The 26,723-nt window shown below is 38.5% G+C and overlaps 2 protein-coding genes across 2 annotated transcripts; both read right to left on the reverse strand.

Moving 5' to 3' along the window:
- Positions 1 to 1,096: 1,096 nt before the first annotated feature.
- LOC107470233 (uncharacterized) lies at positions 1,097 to 1,759 on the reverse strand. Its single transcript, XM_016089622.1, has one exon. The coding sequence runs from the start codon at positions 1,757 to 1,759 to the stop codon at positions 1,097 to 1,099; it is 663 nt and encodes a 220-aa protein (XP_015945108.1).
- A 10,654-nt stretch (positions 1,760 to 12,413) lies between these two features.
- On the reverse strand, positions 12,414 to 12,920 carry LOC107470231 (uncharacterized). The gene has a single exon (XM_016089621.1). It carries the CDS (start codon positions 12,918 to 12,920, stop codon positions 12,414 to 12,416), a length of 507 nt encoding a protein of 168 aa, XP_015945107.1.
- Between the last annotated feature and the right edge of the window lie 13,803 nt (positions 12,921 to 26,723).

A 26,723-nucleotide genomic window follows, 5' to 3' on the forward strand; every position in this document is an offset into this window, starting at 1 on the left:
AATATAGTTCAAAATCATAATCCTTAAGCAACTCCATCCACCTTCTCTGATGCATATTAAGATCTTTCTGATCAAATATATACTTGAGACTTTTATGATTAGAAAAGACGCTAAACCTCACTCCATATAAGTGGTGTCTCCAAATCTTCAATGCAAACACAATCGCTGATAATTCCAAGTCATGAGTTGGGTAATTTACCTCATGCGGTCTCAGCTGACACGATGCGTATGCCACCACATTTTGGTGTTGTATCAACACGCAACCCAAACCCTTCAAGGAAGCATCACAGTATACTTCAAACGATTCATGCGGTCTCGGTAAAATTAAAATAGGCGCTGATGTTAACTTTTATATTCAAAGTCTAAAAATTTCTTCACACTTTGACGTCCACACAAACGGCGCCTCCTTCCTTGTCAACTTAGTCATCGGTAGTGCAATCCGGGAAAATCATTCAATGAATCTCCGGTAATATTTGGCTAAGCATAAGAAACTCCTAACTTCCTTCACTGTCGTTGGTCTTTCCCATTCCATCACCACTTCCACCTTAGAAGGATCCACCGCTATTCCTCCTTTGCTCACCACGTGACCTAGGAACTTTACTTCCTCCTGCCAAAACTCACACTTCGACAATTTAGCATACAATTTCCGCTCCTTTAATATTTGCAACACAATCCTCAAGTGTTCCTCGTGCTCCTTCACCGTATTAGAATAAACTAAGATGTCGTATATGAAAATCACCACGAATTTGTCCAAGAAAGGACGAAATACTCTGTTCATGTAATCCATGAACACAGCAGGTGCATTCGTTAACCCATAGGACATCACCGCAAACTCATAGTGTCCATAGTACGTCCTGAACACAATTTTTGGGATATCATCCTCCTTCACCCTTATCTGATGGTAACCAAATCTCAAATCAATCTTGAAAAACACTCCAGCTCCTTGCAGTTGATCCATCAGGTCATCTATCCTTGGCAGCGGATACTTGTTCTTCACAGTCACTTTGTTCAACTGTCGGTAATCCACACAAAGTCGCATTCCTCCATCCTACTTCTTCACTAATAAAACTGGCACTCCCCACGAAAATACACTCGGTCAAATGAACCTCTTATTCAGAAGCTCTTCCAACTGAGTCTTTAGTTCAACCAGCTCTATCAGAGCTATTCTATATGGCGCAATCAACACTGGTCCGGCTCTCGGCACCAATTCAATCGCAAATTCAATCATTCTTTGAGGTGGAAACTCAGAAATATCTTCCAAAAACATGTCTAGAAAGTCTCTAACTACCAAGATTCGATCTAGCTTCTGATTACCACCTAACGCATTTGCAACTAACAGTATGTAACCCTGACACTCTTCCCTACTACAGTGCACCCTCACAGAGTTCAGATAATAACCCTCAGCTACTACTGCTCCATTTTCTCCTTCCAGCTTTAACTGAATTGATCGCTCAAAGCAATCTAATAAAACCCAATTCTTCGACAACGAATCAAATTCCAAAATCATCTCCAACCCAACCATTGGTAAACAAATCAAGTCATGTACAAAGTCTCTACCCTCAAACTTAAAACCTACTTGTCTACAATCTAACCTAGTCATAACCATCTGATATGGAGTATGTACATGCAATTCAAATGCTAATTCTGACACTTTCAAGCCTAACTCCCCTACTTTAGCAAACGAAATAAATGAATGCAAAGCTCCGATATCATACAATGCAGCTAAGGTTTTATCACCAATTAAATAGCTACCTCTCATTAGAGGATCTGCCTTAGCAGCATCCTTGGCATTCACAGTAAATACTCGCCCTTGGTGCTAACTCTGACCGGCATTCGGGTTCTCCCCACGAGTGTAATCCCTCGCAGTATGACCAGGCAAACCTGATGCGAGAAATCTTGTATATCTACAAAGTTTCCTTCGGCAAGTATACCGAATTGTCGTCAAGTAAAAACTCATAACAGAGTGAGGTTGAATCCCACAGGGATTGATTGGTTGAGCAACTTTAATCAGAGGAGTATTCCAGTTGAACTGAGCAGAATTAAATTAAGAATTGCAGAAATTAAGTTGTAGAAAATGTAAATAGTAAGAAATGTAAATGACTAAAAGGTAAAAGAAATGAACATAAATTGCAGAAAGCAATTGCAGGGAATTAAATTGCAGAAAAGTAAATGGGAATGGGGTGATGAGCATCAAAGTAAACAGCAGAATATAGAGAATGAGGAGATAAGAATAGGGAAGCTCATTGGGCTCAGGAGATGTTGCATTCTCCAGTTCAAGTTCATTCTCATCTCTTCCTCAATCCATGTAACTCATTGATCTCTTGGCAATCTTAGGTGATTGAATCCCAATTCCTTGGTAATTCAATCTCTCTAAACTTGAACAATTATCCAATTCTTTGATCTAATTGCTCAAGGGTAGCGATGAAGTAGGATCACTGATTACACCACATATTTTTCTAAATTGAAGCATCGGTAGGATTATATGTCATTATATCCATCCAACCCCCAATCTAGTCCAACATGAGAAAGCATTTCTAGATTGATTTCCTTATTTCTCCTCCAAGGTTCAGAGGAAATCCAAGTATGAGCAACTTCTCTTTCGAGACAATTACTCAATTGGATGAAGATCGAAAGCTTTCAAGTAAATCAAAGAGAAAGGAAAGAAGAAGGAGAATGAAAACTATGATTGATCCATTGAATTACAACAGAGCTCCCTAACCCAATGAAGTGGGTTTAGTTGTTCATAGCTCGGGGAATGGAAAATGAAAGTGTAAATTGCATTGAAAAGTAAAACTCAATTACAGAGAAAAGTAAAATACAGAGTGTTTTCAATCCTGGATCCGTAGGTCCCAATTCCTCTTTTCTAGTTCAAAATTACCCTTATATATACTACTTCTCTGATATTCAGTTAACTTTGCAAGTCTCTAGATGTGGGCCCATGAGCTTAGTTGAAGCAGTTACAATCTCAGTGGGCTTTGCTCAGCTTGCTGGAAGAGTTTGAGTTGGGTATCATTCACGTTAGTCAGGCTGTTACTGTGGTTAACGTCAAGTGTAAATTCCTGGTTCGAAGATGTTAGTGACACTAACTTGGTCGCTAACGTCCCCAACCTCTTTAAGTCACGTTAACCCCACCGTTAGTGGTACTAACGTGGCCACTATTGTATCCTTTCCTAACTTTGATCACATTAATGGTGTTAACTTCACCATTAACGTCCAATTCATCCTTTCCTCCATGTTAATGGCCCATGTTAGTGGCATTAATGTGGCTATTAACGTGGGTATATGATGAGATGAGAATTTATGCCAATTCAGAAAACTAGATAAAGTAATTCCGTTGTGGGTATAGTGCAAACCGGCAATGGATCCTCTCAATCAAAATTCATTTCAAGATATTGTCACTATTCAATTCAAATGTAAACCGAGAGTATTTAGTCTCCTGGGTCGTTCTCCCTAGGAACTAATGCGAATGAGCGCACACGATTTTGGTTGCAAGAACAAAGGGGGTTTCAATGATAAAAGCAAGCAATTAAGGAATTAAAGAACAAGGCAAAATTGCAATTAATAAACTAATAAAGGAATAAAAGAATTATGCATGTAATATAAACAAGTAACACTATAAGGTGATTGAAAAGTGGTTCAAAACATAAATGCAACCTTGACCTGGGATGAGTTATGGAATCCCTTTCTTGCCATAACCATAACTATGATAATTATCGTGAGTTAATCTCATTTAGTTAACCCCAAACATTGAGGAGTAGGTCAAGCGGGCATAATTGACCTTAATCCATAAGTTCTAACCAACTTACCAACTAGTTGATAAAAGGTTAGCTTTAATGGAAACAAGAATCAACTAACTTCCCAAGAATTATCACTAAATATTGGACATTATGGCTCTAGTAATCCATAAACTCATTTTTCCCAAGCCAAGGGATGGAAATTACCCCATAACTAAGATTGGCATTGCATTAAATACATAGAGGGCATAAACATAAAACATAGCAAAATTGGTAAATTGATGAAAGGTATGAACCATAAAAGAACAAAATTAACATAAACAACTCAAACAAGCATAAAATAAGCATGAAACATCAAATTAGCAACTAGGAATCCAAAATTGCAAAACTATGTAGATATTGACAAAGGAAATAAAAGTAGAAGAACGTGTAGAACAAGTAGTGTAATAAAAGAGGAATTAAAGAAATACTTATAATGAGATAGCAAAATCCAAGAACAAAATTGAAGTATAAAATGCTACATTCAAACCCTAATTAAAAACCCTAAGAGAGAAAACCTAAAACTAAACTACTCTAAAACTACTCCTAAAAACTATTATATGAAGTATCGTAATGTATGGTATGATATGGTGTTGCTTCCCCCTTTAAATATGCTTCAAAACCTTCAAAAATGGGCCAAAAAGCCCCCAAAACTCTTTTAATCCCCAAAACGAGCAATTGTGAGCGATCAAGGCACTCACTTTTGTAACAGGAGACTAACAGGATTACTAAAGAAGCACGGGATTGTTCACAAAGTAGCAATAGCTTATCATCCCCAGACCAATGGGCAAGCAGAAGTGTCTAACAGAGAGATTAAATACATTCTAGAGAAGATAGTAAAGCCTCATAGGAAGGACTGGAGTGCCAAGTTACAAGATGCGCTCTAGGCATATCGAACAGTGTACAGAAAACCCATTGGGATGAGCCCCTTCCGCTTAGTATACGGAAAGGCTTGCCACCTTCCAGTAGAAGTGGAACACAAGGTCTTCTGGGCTGTAAAGGAATGCAACATGAATTTTGAGGAAGCTGGTGCCGAAAGGAAGCTGCAACTAGTAGAATTAGAGAACCTTCGCCTAGAAGCATATGACAACTCCAGGCAAAAGAAGGAAAAGATGAAGGCTATCCATGACAAGCACATAGAAAGGAGAGAATTCAGATCAGGGGAGTTAGTTCTTCTTTATAACTCTAGACTGAGGCTTATGCCAGGCAAACTGAGATCAAGATGGGAAGGTCCCTATAGAGTAGAAAAGGCAGAGCCATAAGAAGTTTTTCACCTGCCTCATCCTTCTAGCTCCAAATTCATTAAGGTCAATGGACACCGCCTAAAGCTTTATCATGGCGAGAAGATGGAGGATCACAAAGAGCTAGAGGTCTTCCACCTGGAAGACCCACCAACAGATGTAGAATGAGCCTAAAGACCGTCCAACTTAATGACGTAAAAGCAAAGTGCTAGGTGGGGGACAACCCACCATGGTATGATTGTTCCGTTTCAGTCTTAGTTTTATTTTTTATTTCATTTTCTACTTTATTTTTCTTAATGACTTTTCTCATAATCTCTGCACATAGTCTGCATTTGCATTCGCATTCTGCATATTAAAAAAAGGAGAGAAAAGCACATGACGCGCATGCGTCATATGTGCTTTCGAAACAAAGAAGAAAAAAAATAGAGAGTTACACGGGAGCTTGGCTGGAGGCGTGCCATAGGCACAAACATGCCCACGCGAATGCGTCCCTGACGCGTCCGCGTCACTGGCAAATTCAGCCTTCCATGCGTGCTGTCCTTCACGCGCACGCGTGATCCTACGAACTCGACGTAAATAGGTATATGGCAGAGAGTTATGATGGAGTGGGGCTGGCATTGTGCTGGAAGCACAAACCCCATCACGCATATGCGTCACCCATGCGATCGCGTAATTTTTCAACATAAGGCCATTCACGCGTGCGCCTCCCACACGCGCACGCGTCACCAGAAATTTTGGAAATGTGCGTACAAAACTGAGAGTTGTGTGTGCGCGAGGCTACTTTCGCGCCAATAGCACAATTCCGGTCACGCGTGCGCGTCACCCACGCGTACGCATCACTTGAAAATATCACAACCCATGCGAACGCATGCTCCACGCGTCCGCGTCGCCTACGCCACACAGTTTATCCAAATCAGCGCCATAATTCCTATCTTTTCTTCCCTAATCCTAATTCTTTCTTATCCCTCCTTAATTCTTTCCTCCATCTTCTTTCTTCTTTATTCCCTCTTACTTTTTACTTTCTCCCTCCTTTTTCACATTCATCATCAAGGTTCTTTTCTTTTCTTCTTTCCTTTTTACTTTTCCATTATTATTTTTTTATTTATGTTCTCTTCTTCCTTTTTTTTTCTTTTTACTTTCATTATCTATGTTTTCTTTTTCTTTCTTTTTTTCTTTTGATTGGTGTTAGTAGTTTAATTGGGTGATTGTTTTCTACTATATTTTGCTTGTGAGTGTGTTGAGGAATTGCTTGACAATTAATATTACTTCTTAGAAGGGTTGCTTTCATGTTCATTTTAATACTTTCAATAACATATTTACCATGCATGCTAAATGTTTGTGAAAAAGCCCATATGACATTATGCATTCTTTTTTTTTTTAAATCATTCTATCCTACTACTTCAATGCCTGTTTTTCACAAAACCCCTTTTCATATATTATTAATTAAATATAATTGTCAATACAAACAAATTGTTAGTTTGAAACACTTGATAATCAAATTGGGTAATTAATGCTTGATCTATGCTATTGATGCCTTTGCCAGCATGCCAATAAACACCCTGCATCTACTTGCCATAACATACACTTGCTATATTTCCATTGATGAACTGATCACATGTAGTCACGACCATGTGTTAACTACATCCTTTTTTACCGTGCAATGATTATCACTTCCACTACTCTCTTCCTTGCTCAAACCCTTAGCTTTACATGTTACTTTCCTTTTTCTTTTTCAAGATAGCCACCAAGAAGGATAAAGAGAAAGCTACTCCCAAACCACCAGCAATAAAAGGAACAAAAAGAGCACTAGCTGCAGAACCTTCCTCAATAGCAGTAAAGCCTTCAACAAAGCGAATCAAGAGGATCATCAAGGTCGACGAAAAAGAGAAAGACTTTCCAGCAAGGGACACTGCATGGTTCACTAATCACAACTGTGAGCAGATGTTCCCCATATTGGCTGAGCGGAACTAAAACAATGAGTACCTACTCATCCTCCCGACACACATTGTTGAATTTGTTGAACCTCGCATTGAGCGAAGAAAATGCGGATTCTTACGAAGATAGCCACGGCAGGTTAATCTATCATGGGTAGTTGAATTCTACTCCAATTTTCACATGCCAACACTGCAGTCTGTCTATCTCCGTCAGAAGCAAGTCCCCATAACTGAAGAGGCCATTCAGCGAGCTTTAAATCTTTCCCCTGCCCCTGAAGGATTCGACGCATTTCAAGAAGCCTCTGTCCAACGCTAGACTACAAATTTGATTGGGATGCCATTTTCAGAGTTATAGCACAACCTAGCAGCAGATGGATCTATGGATACTATCGTTCCTAACCTAAAGGGATATTGGCTTCAGCACTTACCTTGGAGGCTCGAGTGTTGGCACAAATTATGTCCCACTATGTTTTTCTGAGCACTCACGAGTCCTCCTTCATTGCAGACATGGCTGTTCTACTCTGGTGTATTCTTACAGACCAACCTCTCAATTTACCAAGACACCTTCAGCATGCTATGGGACATGTGCAGATTGCGGGTAACCTACCTTTTCCCGCCTTGGTTTTAGATCTGGTCTCAGTAGCCGGAGTCTCCTACAGAGCTGAGGACACCAAGGACATGATTCCACGGGATGATCAGTACGTCCCTAACGGGGAGTACATCAGACCTCTAGCAGCCACGACTAACCGGCCTGTAGAACCGGCCGGAGATATTCCTTCTCCTTCCACATCACAAGCACCTCCAACAAACCAACTGCTCCATCAGATACTTGAGAGATTAGACCGACTAGACCGGCAAGGAAAGCGAAGGGAGCGCCGTAACAAGCGCCGATTTACATACCTCAACGAGCTGCTTGTTGGCAATCACCCACTCAAGGAAGATCCGGACTCCACTTCTTTTACTAGCACCAGGAGCCTTGACGGTCCCGCTTGTGGAGACACTACTACCAGCCCCCCTTTGTTCTTGATTGATGGCACCGAGGACGGTGCCAAGCTTTAAGTGTGGGGAGGTCGGTCAGTACCTGACTTCTGGAGGTAACTTCTCTTTCTTAAATACCAATAGGATATTTGTTTTTCTTTTGTTAGAATAGGATAAATTGCATAATAATAGGTATTTGCATGCATGTTCTAATTGGTTGAAAATAATAAGTTTCTTTTTAAGACCCTATTTTTGAAAAATTTCACTAATTTAAATTAAAATCTTTTTGTTAAAACTTGTTTGAAGTTGTATTTGGAACATAAAATGACAGCTAAAGAATACACAACCCGTGAGATTTGAGCTTAATTACACGGTTACATTATTTAACCATAAAAATTTTTATTCTTGTGTGTTTACTTCTCTATGATTGTAATCTATATTTTGTTCCATCCTAGATGTCCATTGTTTAGTGTATTTAAATGTATGCATTTGATTGAGGCCATTAATTGTTATTAGCTCACTTATCCCAAATAAGCCTACCCTCTTGATTACCTTTGTTAGCCACTTTGAGCCCTTTTAATCCCCCTTGTTCGATATTTTACCACATCACTAGCCCTAAACAGAAAAAAAAATTAACCACCCCAAATTGAATCTTTGGTTAACTTAAGTTAGTGATTGTGTATCAACTAAGTGTGGGAAAATTGTGGGAACATGGGTTAATAAGGGAATGTGTTGTGTTTTCATTTTTATTAAATATTGAGAATTTGGGTACCTACTCATGTGAGACCAGAAGAATTAAAAATCCATGTGCATCGATAAGTTATGTTTATTTTCCCTTAAAAAAACCCCAAAAATATTTAAATAATTAAGTAATTAAGTAAATAAGGGGACAAAATTACCCCAATGTTAAGTTGATGAAGAAAACAATGCACATGTGATACAAATTAAAAGAAAGGTTAATGCATGTGTATATAATGCAAAAGTGGGAAATTATGGGTAGTTAGGCATAAATCTAGAAGTTATATAGAGCGTGTGTGTGTTTATGTGAAAGCTTATGTTAGTCAAGGATTCATAGAGCTCACTTAGCCAAACATATGTCCTTACCCTTACCTTGGCCCCATTACAACCTTCAAAAGACCTCATGATGTTTGCATCGGTACAATAAACACTTGTTGATTGGTTAGGTAAAGAACAAGGGTTAGAAAGCATGACTAGAGAAGAGTAGAGTGATTACCCTATACATTTGAGTGATTAGAGTGCATATACACCATCAGTAAGGGTTCAATGCTTAGTTCTATGTTCCCTAATTTTATGAGCTGTCTTCTTATAAGTTTACTTGTCTTTACTGTATGAATTAAATTAGTGGAATTTGATTTATGTCTATCTTAAAGAACTTATTTACTTTTAACCAAGTAGACAAAATCATCTTAGCATATAGTTGCATTCATATACATAAGTTGCATTGCATTGCATGAGTCTTACTTTTCCCTACTTGTTTATTTTATCTCCTTGAGCTAAGCATGAGGACATGCTGATGTTTAAGTGTGGGGAGGTTGATAAACCACTATTTTATGGTTTATCTTATGTTTGGTTGAGTGCTTTCATCAAGTCTTTACCCACTTATTCATATGTTTTGCATGACTTTACAATCCCTTCCTAGTTTCGTTCTATGGTTTGAAACTTGCTTCCTAAAGATCTTTAACTTGTATATTTTAATTCCCCCTTATACCATTCGATGCCGTGATCCGTGTCTTAAGTTTTTCAGGCTTTATAGGGCAGGAATGGCTTAGAGAATGGAGAGGAAGCTTGCAAAAATGGAAGAAACACAAGAAACCAAGGAGATAATTAGCGAGCACCGACGCGGACGTATGGAGCACGCATGCGAGCGATATGAAGAAATTTGCAGTGACGCGTGCGCGTGCTTGACGCATACGCGTGGATTGGAATTTACACAAGGGCGCGTGGATGTGCCTCACACGTATGTGTGATACGCCAAGATGACCAGTGACGCACATGCGTGACTGACGCGTACGCATGACATGCGCGATCTGCAGAAATAACAGAAAATGCTGGGGGCGATTTCAGACTGAGTTTTGACCCAGTTTTCGGCCCAGAAACACAGAATAGAGCTAGGGAACATTCAGAGACTCAAGACACATTCTCATTAGCATAGTTTTAGGATTTTAGATCTGAATCTTGAGAGAATCACTCTTCCTTTGGGTTTTCTTTACATTCATAGTTTATTAGTTCTATGCTTTTACTTTGGATTTTGGATATTGAAGAGTCACTACCTCCGTTGAAGCTACTATTCTAGTTTGTTTCCTTATTCCCTTACTCCTTTAGTTGTTTATTAATCTTGTTAAGATAATTATGTTGCATTTTGGATTTATTAATACAGTTTATTTCTCTTCCCTTTAATCAATTTTCAATCCTTATTTTATTTAACTTATCATGTCTTCTTCTATTATTTCTGTGAGCGTTTTATTCATGTCAATGGAGTAAATCCCCCAACTTGACATGGGGATTAATTAAAAGGAGACACTTGAGTTGGAAGGCTTAAGTGATGGTTAAATTGGAAGTTGTTGGCTAGTTCTATATTTACTAACGCTAGACCTTCCCAAGGGAGAGGACTAGGATTTACGAATAAGAGTTAGCTCAATCACTTTACTTTCCTTTATCTGGTAAGGGTTAACTAAGTGAAAACAACAACCTTTTTGATACTACACTTAAGAGATCCCAACAAGGATAGAACTTCCAATTAATCATTCCCCCAGTCAAGGCCTTTTATTTTGAATAATATAAATACGTTTTTATTTTCTTTGCACTAATTTACAATTATTTATTTTCTGCCATTTAACTTTCAAAATCTCTCGGAAAAACTTCTGATTAATAAAATAGCATTCCCTCTGCAACTCGTTGGGAGACAACCTGGGATTCATACTCCCAGTATTTTATTTCTAAATTTTGTGACAACTCTTTTAAATTGATACGCGGAATCTTCATTGGTTAAAAGCTATACTTGCAACGCTGTTTTCTCTATAAACTATTGATTGGTGACTTTTCCATACGTCGTTGCCTTTATTGATTTTGATCATTTATGGTTCATAGCTTTCATCAATTTCCCAATTTTGCCATGTTTTGTGAATAAGTCTATTAGGTGTTTGATGAAATGCCAATCTTAGTTATGGGATAATTTCCACCCCTTGGCTTGGGGAAAATGAGTATATGGATTACTAGAGCCATAATGTCCAACATTTAGTGATAATTCTTGGGTTGTTAGTTGTTATTCTTTCTACTAACGCTAGCCTTTTACCAATTAATTTGGTAAGTTAGCTAGGATTTGTGGATTAATAACAATTATGCTCACTTGACCTATCCTTCAATGTTAAGGGTTGACTTAGTGAGATTAATCCATCATAATTATCATAGTTGTGGTTATGGCAAGGAAGGGAATATCCATAACTCATCCCAAGTAAAGGTTTCGTTTATGTTTTGAACCACATTTCCTTCACTTTATTGCATTACTTGTTTATATTACATACATAGTTCTTTAATTCCTTGTTTACTTCATTAATTGCAATTTTGGTTTGTTCTTTAATTCCTTTATTTTGTTTGCTTTCAATCATTGAAAACCTCTTTGCTTTCCACAACCAAAATTGTATGCACTTGTTGGCACTAGTTCCTAGGGAGAACGACCCGGGAGTCTAAATGCTCTCGGTTTATATTTGCTTTGATTTGTGACATCTTTAGGATTATAATTTGGTTGAGGATCAATGGTTGGGTTTGGACTATACTTACAACGTCAATCCTATTTTTAGTGTGAAAATCCAAACCTATGCTTTTGGTCATTGTCAAGTGCCTGTCAATTTTGAATTGAATTTCATGAGTACTGCTTTATTAACCACCATCAAGAAATAAACAAAAAGGATATAAAACACGGGTTGCCTCCCATGAAGCGCTCCTTTAACGTTATTAGCTTGACGATTGGCCTTTGTCAGGACGGTTGGTAATGTCTCAGGTCTTCTCCTCTCACAGTGAATCTATCTCCGCTTGCTTCTTTGAGAATATCTACATGTTCCAAAGATAAGATTCTATTGATTGTGTACACTTGAGGCAGCTGAGACGGAATGGTAGGAATATGAGGTGGGATTAGTGGCTGGTGGATTGATATCACTCTGTCTTCTAGAGAAAAGTCCTCTGTAGGGATCTTCTTGTTCTTCCATCCTCTTGGCACCTTCTTCCCAACTCTTTTCCCTCCTTCAAGTGGTGCTTCAGTGATTCTCATGTCATGAGGGTCCTTGTTGATTGTCTCCTTTGAATCTTGAGGTCTCAGCTCCTCCTTGGACTTCTTTGACTATTGTATTACTTGGACTTCTTGTTTTCCCACCAAGGAAGTCTTAAGAGACTCTGCTTCTGATTCACTATTTAATTCCTTTAAGGATGGCTCCTTGTGATCATCCTTCAGGTCTTTGTTCTCTTGTTCAGATTCATGTGAGGGCTTGAAGACATGAAAAGGTGAATTGTTCATCATGTATTTTCAATATCAACTCCCCTTGCTCAACATCTTTGAGTGCTCTGGCTGTGGTCAAGAATGGTCTCCCCAGAATGATTGGATGAATATAGCTTTCTTTCATCTCCAGAACAACAAAATCTATAGGGAGAAAGTACCTCCCGACTTTCACCAGTACATTTTCAACCACTCCTAGTGCTTGTTTATAGGTTTTGTCAGCTAGTTTAAGGGTTACATTTGTGGATTTTAACTCATTGATTTGCAGCTTCCTTATAAGAGATAGAGGCATTAGATTTATGCTTGCTCCTAGATCATAAAACTCTCTATCAATCATTGTTTCCTCTATAGCACAAGGGATGTGAAAACTACCTGGGTCCTTCTTCTTTATGGGCAAGTCCTTTTGGATGAGGGCACTGCTCTCTTTGGTCATTAATAGTGTTTGCCCACCCTTCAAAGTACTCTTCTTGGTAAGCAACTCTTTCATGCATTTAATATATGAAGGCATCTGTTGGAGGGCTTCAATGAAGAGAATGTTGATATAAAAAGACTTAAATACATCTTCTCTTTCTCACCACCCCCGAGTCTCTGAGGGAATGGTGCTTTTGGTACATAAGGTTTCAGGGTTTCTTTCTCCATTGGCTCCTTCCTTTGTGCAGGTTTGATTCCTTATTTTATCCCTTCCAACTTCTCCTTTGGAACCCCTTGGTTGTGCTTTGTTGGCCTGCTAATTTCTTCCTCCAAAGTCTCCTCACTTCTTAGAGTGACTACCTTGTACTCTTCCCATCTCACATTCTTTGTTTCTCCTTTTGGATTCTTTTTAATGTCACATTGAAAACTTTTAGTGGATTTAGGGATTTGTTGAAAGAGATATCCTACTTGAGATTCAAGCTTTTTGATGGCACCTCCCTGGTTCTTCATATTAGACCTAACTTCATCCTTGAATACCTTGTTGTCTTAAAACTCCTTGCAAAGATTTTCAAGCAAGGCTTCAATTCAAGAGATTCTATCCTCAGATGGTGATGGTGGGTTGGAATTTGGAGGTTGAAGATGGCTATTTTGTGCATGATATGGAGGCTGGAAAGAGTTGTAGTGTGGGGCTTGATATGGTCTTTGGTTGGAGTGTTGGTAAGTGGAATTGTTGTAATGGTTAGACTTTTGAGGGCTATGATCTTGGTTCTGGTTTTGCTAGTTTTCCCACCCAAAGTTTGGGTAGTTCTTTCAACCAGGATTATAGGTTTTTGAGTGTGGATCAAGGGGTTGTCTTGATGAGTTTCCAACATAATTGGCTTGCTCCCAATCACCTTCTTCATCTGCATTCACCCCTTCTTGAGCTGGTGGTTGAGTATTGACTGCTGCAACTTGGTTCCTCTCCATCTGCTTGATGAGGTCGGTCAATTTTTTGGTAATCAACTTGTTTTGAGCTAACAATGCATCCATGTGACTCAACTCCATCACCCCTCTGTTGGTGCTCCTATCTGAGGCATAGAAGTATTCATTATTAGCCACTGTTTCAATGATATCAATGGCCTCTTCTATGGTCTTTTTGGTATTGAGAGAGCCTCCTAAGGAGTGGTCTAGGGCCTTCTTTGCTTCCCTAGAAAGACCTTCATAGAAAATATGCAGCTGCACCTCTGTTCTCAACTTGATTATCCTCTGTGGAGGGTAAAACTTTGTTAGAAACTTGTTAACAACATCCTCCCAGGTGGTAAGGCTCTCCTTAGGAAAGGATTCTAGCAACTTAGATGCTTTGTCCCTAAGAGAGAAAGGGAACAAAAGCAATCTATAGGTGTCAGGATGAACACCATTAGCCTTCACAGTGTCACATATCCTCAAGAATGTGGTTAGATGTTGGTTGGGGCCTTCTTGGACACTTCTTCCAAATGAGCAATTGTTTTGGACAAGGGTAATGAGTTGTGGTTTTAGCTCAAAGTTATTGGCATGAATGGTTAGTTTTAGGATGCTACTTCCACAATTCCCTGGGTTTGGGTTGATAAAAGAGCCTAAAACTCTTTTCTCATGCCCAACATGGTTACCAGCACCTTCTCCAACATGGTTGTGTACCTCTTCCTCATGATGGTTATTTATATCATCAGCCATGTTTATATCCAGGTCCTCCTATTCTTCTTTAGCAACAATAACCCTTTTCCCTCTTGCTTCCCTCCTTAGTCTAAAGAAGGTCTTCTCAGATTCAGATTCAAAAGAGGTTAAAGTTCCTCTTCTTCTACCTATCATACACTCAGCAAACAAACAAGCAAAGGCAAGTGAAGGAATCACTCTTGTTAAGATTGTGGTTAGGTTGAGTGGTGCAATTTATCAAACAGTTAGTGGATTAGTATAAGAAAATGTAAGTACGCAATGAAAACAAATAAAATTGTTGAGAATGAAAGTAAAGATAGCTGAAACAAAATAAATCAACAAAGGAAAATAAAATGTTCAATCTAGTTATCCTCCAATTTAATCATTGTCAATGCAAAAGTGGAAGGAATACAAGAAATTGAAGGAACTACAAAGCTGTCAACCTGACCCTCTCGCACTAAAACTGTCATAACTTGAGCTACAGAGGTCCAAATAATGCGGTTTCAGTTGCGTTAGAAAGCTAACATCCGGGGCTTCAATTTGATATATAATTTGCCATAGTAGCCGTATAGCTACATGACATAAACGCGTGCTCCACGCGGATGCATCGCAGTGACAAAAACCAGCGTGTTTGATTTCATAACCAGCAAATTCTGGGCTGTTTCTGACCCTATTTTCGGCCCAGAAAGCACAGATTAGAGGCTATAAAGATTGGAAACAAGATAGAACATACATTCATTCATAATTCACACTTTTAATAGTTTAGATGTAGTTTTTAGAGAGGGAGGTTCTCTCGTCTCTTTTAGGATTTAGGATTAGGATTAGGATTTCTTTTAAGATTAGGATTTCTACTTCTTCATCATAGGTTCAATGTTCTTTTTATTTATTTTCTCTTTTATTTGTTTAAGAACTTTTCATGTTAGGATTTTCTTAATTAATATAATCTGAGGTATTTCAGACTCATGATTGCTTTCTTCTATTTATTATATAAATAATTTAGATTTTTCTCTTTTGGCTTTGGTTGATTAATTGGTAACTCTTGAGTTATCAAACTTATCGTGATTGATAATTACTATCTTTGCTGATTAATTTAGATTCCTATAACTCTAGTCTTTCCTCAGGAGTTGACTAGGACTTTAGGTGTTAAATTGATTTGTCCACTTAACTTACCTTCATAGTTAGAGGTTGACTTAGTGGGAGCAAAAATATAATTCTCATCACCATTGATAAGGATAACTAGGATAGGACTTCCAGTTTTCATATCATGCCAAGAGTTTTATTAGCTATTGATTTATTAATTCCTGCAATCTATTTTCTTTTATTCAAACCCTTTTAAAAACCCAAAAACACTGTTTTTCATAACCAATAGTAAAACATACCTCCCTGCAATTGCTTGAGAAGACGACCCGAGGTTTAAATACTTCGGTTATCAATTTCAAAGGGGTTTGTTACTTGTGACAACCAAAACGTTTGTAAGAAAGAAATTATTGTCGGTCTAGAAGCTATACTTACAACGGAAATTTATTTGTGAAAATTCTAGATCACGCGAGAGTTTCGTTCTTCAAGCTCCCTAACCCAATGAAGTGGGTTTAGTTGTTCATAGCTCTGGGAACGGAAAATGAAAGTGTAAATTGCATTGAAAAGTAAAACTCAATTACAGAGAAAAGTAAAGTACAGAGTGTTTTCAATCCTGGATCCCCAGGTCCCAATTCATCTTTTTTAGTTCAAAACTACCCCTATATATACTACTTTTCTAATCTTCAGTTAACTCTGCAAGTCTTTGGATGTGGGCCCTTGAGCTTAGTTGAAATAGTTACAATCTCAGTGGGCTTTACTCAGCTTGCTGGAAGTGTTTGAGTTGGGTATCATTCACGTTAGTCAGCCCATTAGTGTTGTTAACGTCAAGTGTAAATTCTTGGTTCAAAGACATTAGTGACACTAACTTGGTCATTAGCATCCCCAACCTTTTTGAGTCACGTTAACACCACCGTTAGTGGCACTAATGTGGCCAATAACCTAGCCTTTCCTAACTTTGATCAAGTTAATGGTGTTAACTTTGCCATTAACGTCCAATTCATCCTTTCCTCCACGTTAATGGCCCACGTTAGTGGCATTAACATGGCCATTAATGTGGGCATACCATTGCTTCGAACACGTTAGTGGTACTAACTTCACCACTAATATTGCAAACTTTTCTTTGTTCCTTGTTAATGCCCATATTAGTGGCATTAATGTGGCCACTAACATAGCCTTTCCTAATTTTGATCACGTTAGTGGTGTTAACTTCACCACTAACATCCTGAGCTCTTCTTCTTCCAGGTTAGTGGCACTAACGGGGCCACTAACGTGGGCTTAATTGGCCTTTGAACACATTAGTGGTGCTAACTTCACCACTAGCGTTGCAAGCTGTCCCCTCCTCCACGTTAATGGCCACGTCAATCAAACAGAGTGCATCAAAGTCTTGCTCTTAATCATGAGATGATGCATCATTCATTCTATCATTCAATTTTTGCATTATTCTCATGAAATTGTTTAGAATTCACAATGTTTGCTTCAATCAAGGTATGAGTGCATATTCAACCAAATACTTGCTTATTGCCTAAGAAAATGCATGAAACTGTCCTAAAATATACTAAAAATGGCTTGGCAAAACTAGCCAAGATGCCCTGGCATCAGAACACCAAACTTAAATCTTTCTTGTCCTCAAGCAAGTGATAGAATATATAAGAAGAATGAATGAGAATACAAGAGATACAAGTCCTTATTCAGAGAATTCAAATCCTTGGTTCATAGGGTTTCATGCATGGAATTTTTGGTTCATGTTATTGCTGGCTTCTAGGCCACAATATGCCCTTAACCACTTACTCTATTGCCTTCTATGAGACCTTTATTCTTTAATCCTCAACTTACTTTATTGCGTTCTACAATATGCACCTCCCATATTGTCACCATTTTCTTCAGCATTATCATTTCCGTTGCCATCTCCATTTCCATTTCCAGCTGGTTGGCCCAACCTCTGCACAGCTTGCATAGTCACAACAGCATTAGCCTCCATGGTGTTCACAATATTCGCCATTGCCGCCATGAATTTGGCATGGTTCTCGGCCGGTTGTGCATTTCTACTCTTAGCTCATGAACGTGTACGATCTCATCCACGAGTGGCCATTAGGGTTCCTGTCTACACCAAATAATTGATATCAAGGTGATCAGTTTCAATATCAAAAACCTAGTGCTTCAATTATCCCAAAAGGCACTCACATACAAGAATGCTATGTATATATCAACCAGAAAACCTAATAGCATCAAAGAAAAGACACACAGAGTATGCAATGAAGTCCAATCGGTCCATCCCTCAGGCTCACAAGGATAAACCGGTCTGATATCACTAAATGTAACACCCTAATTAGCCTAAGCCTTACCTCGCGTCGTAAAGCAAAGGTTAATCAAAGGTTACGACAGTTCTACGCTCATCTATATAATATATAGAAAGAATTAATGTAATCTAGAAGCTCGATGAAGTGTATAGCTCAAAAACATGATTTGAAAAACACAAAAGGTACATACGAAGCTACTAACTTAACGCACAAGATATATATACAATATAGCAAAATATAAGAGTATAATAGTATAAGAATCTAGCCAAGACTTGTGGAGTTTAAACCAGTGATGGGGAAAAATGTCGGTTAAGATTTTCACAAAAATAAGCGCATTGTAAGTATAGTTCTAAACCGACAATTAAATCTCAATCAAATTTAAATTGCTTGTCACTTAAGCCAACCTAATAAAATTAACCGGAGTATTTAAACCTCAGGTCGTCTCTCAAGGAATTGCAGGAAAGTATAGTTTATTATTGGTTATGAGATTGTATCTTTTTGGGTTTTGAGTTTAATAAACAAGGAATGTAAATAACAAGAAAATAAATTAATAACTAAGAAAGTTCTTAGCAAGGGTTGATAATTAGAAGTTCTATCCTCATTATTATTGTCAATTGTGACGGTAAATGGGAGTTGCCTTCACTTAGTTAACCTCTAACCAATGGAGGAAAGTCAAGTGCATACAATTAACTTAAAATCATAAGTCCTAGTCAACTTAAAGTGAGAGACTAGCTATGGTGAAGTTCAAGCTAACTGGCAATCTTCAATTACCAATCAACAAATGAGTTTTAATAACTCAAGAGTTTCTAATTGATTAATCCAATTTAAGAACATAAAAATCTAATTTAAAACCCAACCAAGCATTTTATCAAACACTTGGAAGGCATAAAATAAAAGCATAGAAAAGCAATAAGAGAATGTAACATCTAAGGCCAACAATTGCAAGGAATCAATAATAACAATTGAAGAAAGAAGCAATAAACATGAAATACCTCATATTGCATTAATAATGAAATTGAATCTCACATGAAGAATTCGTAAATTAAATGGGGAAAATAAAGACATCAACAAGAGAGAATAAACTAAGATGTTAGAATAATAGAACATATAAGAGAAACTTAATTAAAACAAGATGGAAATCTGAATTAAAGGAGAAATAAAACTAAAAATCCTAAAAACCTAGAGAGAGGAGGGAGAGGAGAGAGCATCTCTCTCTCTCTAAAAAACTACATCTAAACCTAAAATTGATTAAATGAAAGTGTGAATGAATGAGTGATTCCCCCATTCTGCAGCCTCTACTCTTTATTTTCGGGCTTGAAACTGGGCCAAAAACAGCCCAGAAATCGTTCCCAGTGAGTTCTGATATCTGCAGCACGTGATGTTTTGTCACGTGTATGCGTTGCCCATGCGTATGCGTCGCTATGCAAATTCTTGGGCACGCAAAAATGATTCAACCTACTTGGTTAAAAGTAAATCAAATTCTCCAAGAACAAATATGAAATGGGTTCCATTAATTCAAATCATAAAGCGAAGTACAAATAGACTTGCAAGAAGAAAGCTTGTGAAAGCCGGGAACAAAGAATCGAGCATCGAACCCTCAGTGGAAGTGTATACACTCTAATCACTCTAGTGTTTAAGGTTCGATTCTCTCGGTTCTTTACTAGTTTTGCTTTCTAAGGATTGCTCTTCTTCTACCAATCAACAAAAATTTAATGCACAAATACACATATCAAGAGGTCTTTTAAGGGTTGTAATGGGGTTATGGTGAAGGTAGGATTGTATTTGGTCAAGTGGACTAAAATTTGAATCCTTGATTAACCTAAACTTTTCACCTAACTTAAGATCGACAATCCATGTGATCACAGTACAAAATCTAACTACCCATTAACTATGTTTTGCCACATATTCATGCATCCCAATTTTTGAGTACAACTGATATGCATTGCTAGCACCATTTTCTTTGGGGCATTTTGTCCCCTTTTATTATTTGCTCTTTTTCTTTCTTTTTCTCTTTTTTTCTTATATTATTTTTCTTTCTTTTCTTTTGTTTTTCTCAATGTATATGATTAAATTATTGAATGCATAAACATGTCCTCAACATTCTTTGCACATTTTTACAAAAAGTATAACAGATCAAATTCCCAAACCAAATGTTACCATACCCAATTTCCCCACACTTAATTCTTGAACGCATTCACTAGTTTAAGCTAACCAAGGATTCAAATTAAAGACATTACTGTTTTCTGCTTAGAGTTAATAATGTGCTAAAATACAGAAAAAATGGGTTTAAAGAGGCTCAACATTGCTTTACAAAGGATGATGAAAAAGTTAAGGCCATATAGGTGTGTAAGCTTACTAAAATAACGGCCTTAATCATATAAGTGCATGCATACATCAAACAAAGGAAATATAAAATCAAATAAGACAAAGATTACAATTTTAGAGAGATCAACACACACCAAAATAAAACATTGGTTGATAAAATGCAACCAATTAAGTAGGCTCAAAATCTCACTGGTTTTGTGTGTTCGAGCTCTAAAACGATGTTCCAAATTAAATTTCTTCAATTAAGTTTAACAAAAATTTTTAATTCAAATTAGTGAAATGCTATAGAATAGTTTCTTGGAAAAGAAATTCTTCACTTCAACCAAGTAAGACATAAATGCAAGCAACTAACTACACATGCAATCTATTATGCAATTGATGCAAGGGCATCTTGGCCAGTTTCACTGACCTTTACTTTACTATTTTTAGGGTAGTTTCATGCATTTCCTTAGGAAATAAGCTAGTTTTGGGTAGATATTCACTTACACCTTGATTCAAGCATACATTGTGCATTTTACATGATTTCATGAGGATTTTGCATGAATTTAGTGACAAATTGTATGTTGCATTACCCATGACTTGGACTAGAACTTTGATGCACTCTATTGCTTGATTTCAGGACCAAAGGAAGTAAGGAGGAACCACTTAGCAGTCACGTTAATCTAATTAACGTGGCCACTAACGTGGAATGGGAGGTAACCTGCAAAGTTAATGAGAAAAGTGATTGCCAATAACGCTCTCGAAGCCATCATTGCCCACGTTAAGAGTGACGTTAACTAAGTTAACGTGAGCTCTAACGTGAAGAAAGGATTTCGAGCCAACGTTAGTGACACTTAACATTATCACTAACGTTGGCCAATGATCATAAGTTGCCAGGTTAGAGTCCACGTTAACTTGGTTAACGTGGCCTCTAACGTTAACAAGGGGAAGGAAGCCAACGTTAGTGACATTCAACATTGTCACTAACATTGGCCTAAGGTGCAATGAACCACGTTAACTTCCACGTTAACCTGGTTAACGTGGGAGCTAACGTGTGAGGCAAGAATGGTCGACAACGTTAGTGACACCCAACATTGTCACTAACGTTGGAAGCAACGACAAAACCCAAAGGAGCCACGTTAACTTCTATGTTAACTTAGTTAACGTGGAAGCTAACGGCAATGAGTGAAAGATGAGCCAACGTTAGTGACACTCAACATTGTCACTAACGTTGGAAATGGTTTGCAAAGCCACGTTAGAAGCCACGTTAACCTAGTTAACGTGGACTCTAACGTGAATAGGGGCATATTGGAACGTTAGTGACAATGTTGAGTGTCACTAACGTTCTTGAAGATTGGTATGCCTACGTTAAAAGAGCCATGTTAACTAAGTTAACATGGACTCTAACGTGGGAAAGGGGGAGGCTCTCAACGTTATTGGGAAAGTTGAATCCCAATAACGTGTGCGAAGGACAAAGAGGCAACGTTAGTGGCAACATTTGTGCCACTAACGTTGAGGTTAACGTGGCCTTTACTTGGGTAAGAAACGTTAGTGAAAAAGTTGAATGACACTAACATTTTCAAACCCATTTTCTCACCGAATGTTAACACATCTAACGTCTTAATCTAAAGTCTCTGCCCACTTTCTCTCTGCAAGTAAAACCAAGCCCAAGTGAAGAAGAGAACTGCTCCAAACTGAAGATCCAAAGGCCCAAGACATGAAGAATTAACTAGAAGAATAGAAGAGTAGTATATATAGGAGTAGCTTTGAATTATTTAGGGAGTTGGAAAGAGTTCTGAAAGGAAAAAGCATTACTCTCTATATTTTACTTTCTCTACTCTTCTTGTTCAGAATGTATACTCCATCTTTGTTTTCAGTTTTTAGAGCTATGAACAACTAAACCCATTTCATTGGGTAGGGAGCTCTGTTGTACTTTGATGGATCAATACTAGTTTTCTTCATTCTTCTTCTATCTTTTCTCTTGATTTTACTTGAAAGCTTTCGATCTTTATCCCATTGGGTAGTTATCTTGGAAAAGAAACTATTCAAACTTGGATCCCTTCTGAACCTTGAAAAAGGAATGAAGAAATCAAGCTAGAAATGCTTTTTCATGCTGGACTAAATTGGGTTTGGATGGATATGTGACTATAATCCTCTCAAAACTTGATTTGGGAAATGCATGTGGTATAATTAGTGACCACACTTCATCTCTTCTCAAGAGCAATTGACCAGGGAATTGGCTATTGATCAAGATTTGAGAGATTGAATTGCAAGAAATTGTAATTCAATCAATTAAGATTGCCAGGGAGATCAATGAGTGCATTGATTGCGGAAGAGATGAAAATGAACTTGATCCGGAGAATTGCAACATCTCCTATGCCCAATGAACTCCCCAATTCTGATCTCACCCATTCTCTTTAATTTCTGCGTTTATTTTCATGAGCAAAAACCCCATTCCCATTTACAATTCAGCAATTTAATTTCAGTCATTTACTTCCAGTTCTTTAATTCTAGCATTTACTTTTCCGTCATTTACATTCCCGCCATTTTATTTTCTGCAACTCTCAACCCAAATTCTGAATTCGCTCAACTAGAACAATCTTCTAATTAAAGTTGCTTGATCAATCAATCCCTGTGGGATTCGACCTCACTCTATTATGAGTTTTTACTTGACGACAAATTCGGTACACTTGCCGAAGGAAATTTGTTAAGAGTCAATTTCCACCTGCATCAAGTTTATGGCGCCGTTGCCGGGGATTAATTGTGTATCAACAATTATTAGATTGGAAGATCACTAGATTGAGCATTTTCGTTTTGTTGAATTAACTTTCTGTTTGAGTAATTTACTTTCTGTCTTAGTTAACTTCTTCCCTTTCCCCCTCTACTTTTTCGTTTCTTTGTTATTTACAATTCAGTTTGCTAACCCACTAACTGTTTGATATATTGCTTTACTCACAACTAACAGTAATCCTGACAGCAATATTCTCTGCACATAGTTTTTCCTTGCTTGTACTTGTAGGTTGTATGACAGGGAGAAGAAGCGGGGCTTCAACTTCTTTCGATTCTGAACCAGAGAGGACCCTCCTTAGATTAAGGAGGGAAGCAAGAGGGAAACGTGCAATCGGTGTTGAAGAGGAGGAGGAACACTTTGAACTAAACATGGAAGGCAACATAGAAAACCAACATGAAGAAGAGGCTAATAACCATGGGGGAGGAGGTAGAGCAAATCATCTTGGGGAGGATAGAAGAGTGTTAAGCTCTTATATCAATCCCAACCCAGGCAACTATGGGAGCAGCATTCAGAAGCCTACCATACATGCCAACAATTTCGAGCTCAAACCTCAGCTCATCACTCTTGTGCAGAATAATTGCTCATTTGGAGGAGGTGCTCAAGAAGATCCGAATCAACACTTGACCATCTTCTTGAGGATTTGTGACACAGTGAAGTCCAATGGAGTCCACCAGGATGTCTATAGGCTGCTCTTGTTCCCTTTCTCACTTAGGGACAAGGCATTCAAATGGCTTGAATCCTTCCCTAAAGAAAGCCTGAAAAATTAGGAGGAGGTAGTGAATAAGTTTTTGGCAAGGTTTTACCCCCCGCAAAGGATCAATAGGCTGAGAACTGAAGTATAGACGTTCAGACAGCAAGATGGGGAGACACTTTATGAAGCTTGGGAAAGGTTCAAAGACCTAACAAGAAGGTGTCCACCAAATATATTTAATGAATGGGTGCAGTTGCATATCTTCCATGAAGGCTTGTCATATGAATCAAAGAAAGTAGTAGATCATTCCTCTGGATGATCCTTGAACAAGAAGAAGACCATTGAAGAAGCCATAGATGTCATTGAAACTGTAGCTGAGAATGACTACTTCTATGCTTCCGAAAGAGGGAACACTAAGGGAGTAATGGAGCTAAACAATGTAGATGCTCTACTGGCTCAGAACAAGCTCATTACCAAGCAGTTAGCTGACCTCACCAAGAAGATGGAGAGGAACCAAGTGGCAACAATCACCACCTCATCAACAACCTAAGAAGAAGTTGAAGAAGAGGACCTTGAGCAAGCCAACTACATTAGGAATTTACCTAGACAGAACCATGATCCTTACTCCAAGACATACAACTCTAGATGGAGGAACCACCCAAACTTTGGGTGGGGGAATCAGCAAGAGCAAAGCCAAGACCAGAGACGTTACAACTCCAACAACAATGCAGCTCATCAACAATTCACACAGAGAACATATCAACACCCCCACAACAACACCTCCCATCCTTCCATCTCTAATCCCAATTTACCATCAATTGATGACAGACTCTCTAAGCTTGAAACCTTACTTGAAGGAGTATGCAAGAACGTCAGAAACAGTAAGGTATTTCGAGAGGAAGTGCAGTCAAACATGTAGAATCAAAATGCTGCCATCAAAAAACTGGAGACATAAATTGGTTATCTATTCAAGCAGCTTTCTAACCACAACTTCTGCAATAATAATAATTCAAGCAAAGAGGAGGAGTGTCAAGCTATAACACTTAGGAGTGGGAAGGAACTTAAGGAACTCTCCCAAAAACCACAAGAAGAAGGTTCAACTGAAAAGGAAGAAGAGCAAGATGGAGTTCAAACTCCCACTTCAAGTCCACAAAAAGAAAAAGGGATGCCAAAACTGAACATCTCAAGAGCTCCATATCCTCAGCAGTTGAAGAAAAATGAAGATGACAACCAGTTCGTGAGATTCTTGGAAATCTTTAAGAAACTACAAATCAACATACCCTTTGCTGAAGCAATAGAACAAATGCCACTCTATGCCAAGTTCCTGAAGGAGCTGATGACTAAGAAGAGAAGTTGGAAGAACAATGAGACTGTGATACTAATTGAAGAATGTAGTGCTATCATCCAGCACAAACTACCCCAGAAGTTGAAGGATCCTGGGAGCTTTCAAATCCCTTGTATTATAGGGGAAATCACAGTAGAGAAGGCCCTTTGTGACTTATGAGGCAGCATCAATTTGATGTTAGTAGCAATGATGAGGAAGATGAAGATCGAGGAGGCTAAACCAACAAAAATGGCCTCATAACTGGCAGATCGATCGTTCAAATTCCCTCATGGCATAGTAGAGGATTTCTTGGTGAAAGTAGGAGACTTCATATTCCCGGTAGATTTTGTAGTGTTGGACATGCAGGAGGAAGCCAAAACCTCCATTATTCTGGGAAGGCCGTTCTTGGCTACTGCTGGAGCTATCATTGATGTCCAAAAAGGTGATCTTACCTTGAGATTACACAATGAAAAGATGACATTCAATGTGTTCAAGGCCATGAGTTACCCACTAGAACAATTAGGGGAATGCATGAGGATAGACGCACTTGAAGAAGAAGTGCAGGAGTGTTTCAAAGAAGAAGAGCATGAAGAGCCCGAGAGATCAATGGAGGAGGAGTATATACCAAGTGAGGAGGTTGCCACAGCAGAGAGTCACGTTCAAGATGCACCAAAGGAAGAGACTAAAAAGTCAGAAGCACCCAAGGTTGAACTTAAAGCATTGCCATCCAATCTCAAATATGCATACCTAGGAGAAAATGAAAACTACCCAGTGATTATAAGCTCGTGCCTCAGCCAAGATCAAGAGGATGAACTGCTCAAGGTGCTGCAGGAGCATAAGGACGCCATCGGATGGACCCTTGCTGACCTGAAGGGAATCAGTTCAGCTATATGCATGCATAAAATACTGTTATAAGATGATGCAAAACCATCCATTCAATCCCAAAGAAGGCTGAACCCAATCATGAAGGAAGTGGTTACAGAAAGAGGTTATGAAGCTTTGGCAAGGAGGAGTAATATACCCGATCTCAGACAGCCCTTGGGTCAGCCCCGTGCATGTTGTGCCCAAGAAGGGAGGAATCACTGTGGTTCTCAATGAGAGGAACGAACTGATACCTACAAGGACCGTCACAGGATGGCGGATGTGTATCGACTATCGGAAACTCAATGAAGCCACACGAAAGGATCATTTTCCTCTCCCATTCATGGATCAGATGTTGGAAAGACTCGCAGGACATGCTTATTACTGTTTTCTTGATGGTTATTCAGGATATAACCAAATACTAGTTGATCCTAGAGACCAAGAGAAAACTTCATTTACCTGTCCATATGGAGTGTTTGCCTACAGGCGCATGCCATTTGAGCTATGTAATGCACCTGCGACTTTCCAACGCAGCATGCTTTCTATATTCTCATATATGATAGAGAAATTCATTGAGGTTTTTATGGATGATTTCTCGGTATTTGGAGATTCTTTTACTAGTTGCTTGAATCACCTGACCTTGGTATTGAAAAGATGCCAAGAGACCAATTTGGTCTTGAACTGGGAGAAATGTCACTTTATGGTGACGGGAGGAATAGTTCTTGGCCATAAGATTTCTAACCAAGGAATCGAAGTGGACAGGGCTAAAGTAGAACTTATTGAAAAGCTCCCTCCACCCAGTGATGTCAAGGCAATTAGAAGCTTTTTAGGGCAGGCTGGCTTTTACAGAAGATTTATTAAAGATT

The sequence above is a fragment of the Arachis duranensis genome, chromosome 10 (assembly GCF_000817695.3).
Source record: "Arachis duranensis cultivar V14167 chromosome 10, aradu.V14167.gnm2.J7QH, whole genome shotgun sequence".
NCBI classification, from domain to species: Eukaryota; Viridiplantae; Streptophyta; class Magnoliopsida; order Fabales; family Fabaceae; genus Arachis; species Arachis duranensis.

Coding starts and splice junctions, on each gene's coding strand:
- LOC107470231 (XM_016089621.1), bottom strand. CDS start 12,920: ATGAAAGAGTTGCTTACCAAGAAGAGTACTTTGAAGGGTGGGCAAACA.
- LOC107470233 (XM_016089622.1), bottom strand. CDS start 1,759: ATGAGAGGTAGCTATTTAATTGGTGATAAAACCTTAGCTGCATTGTAT.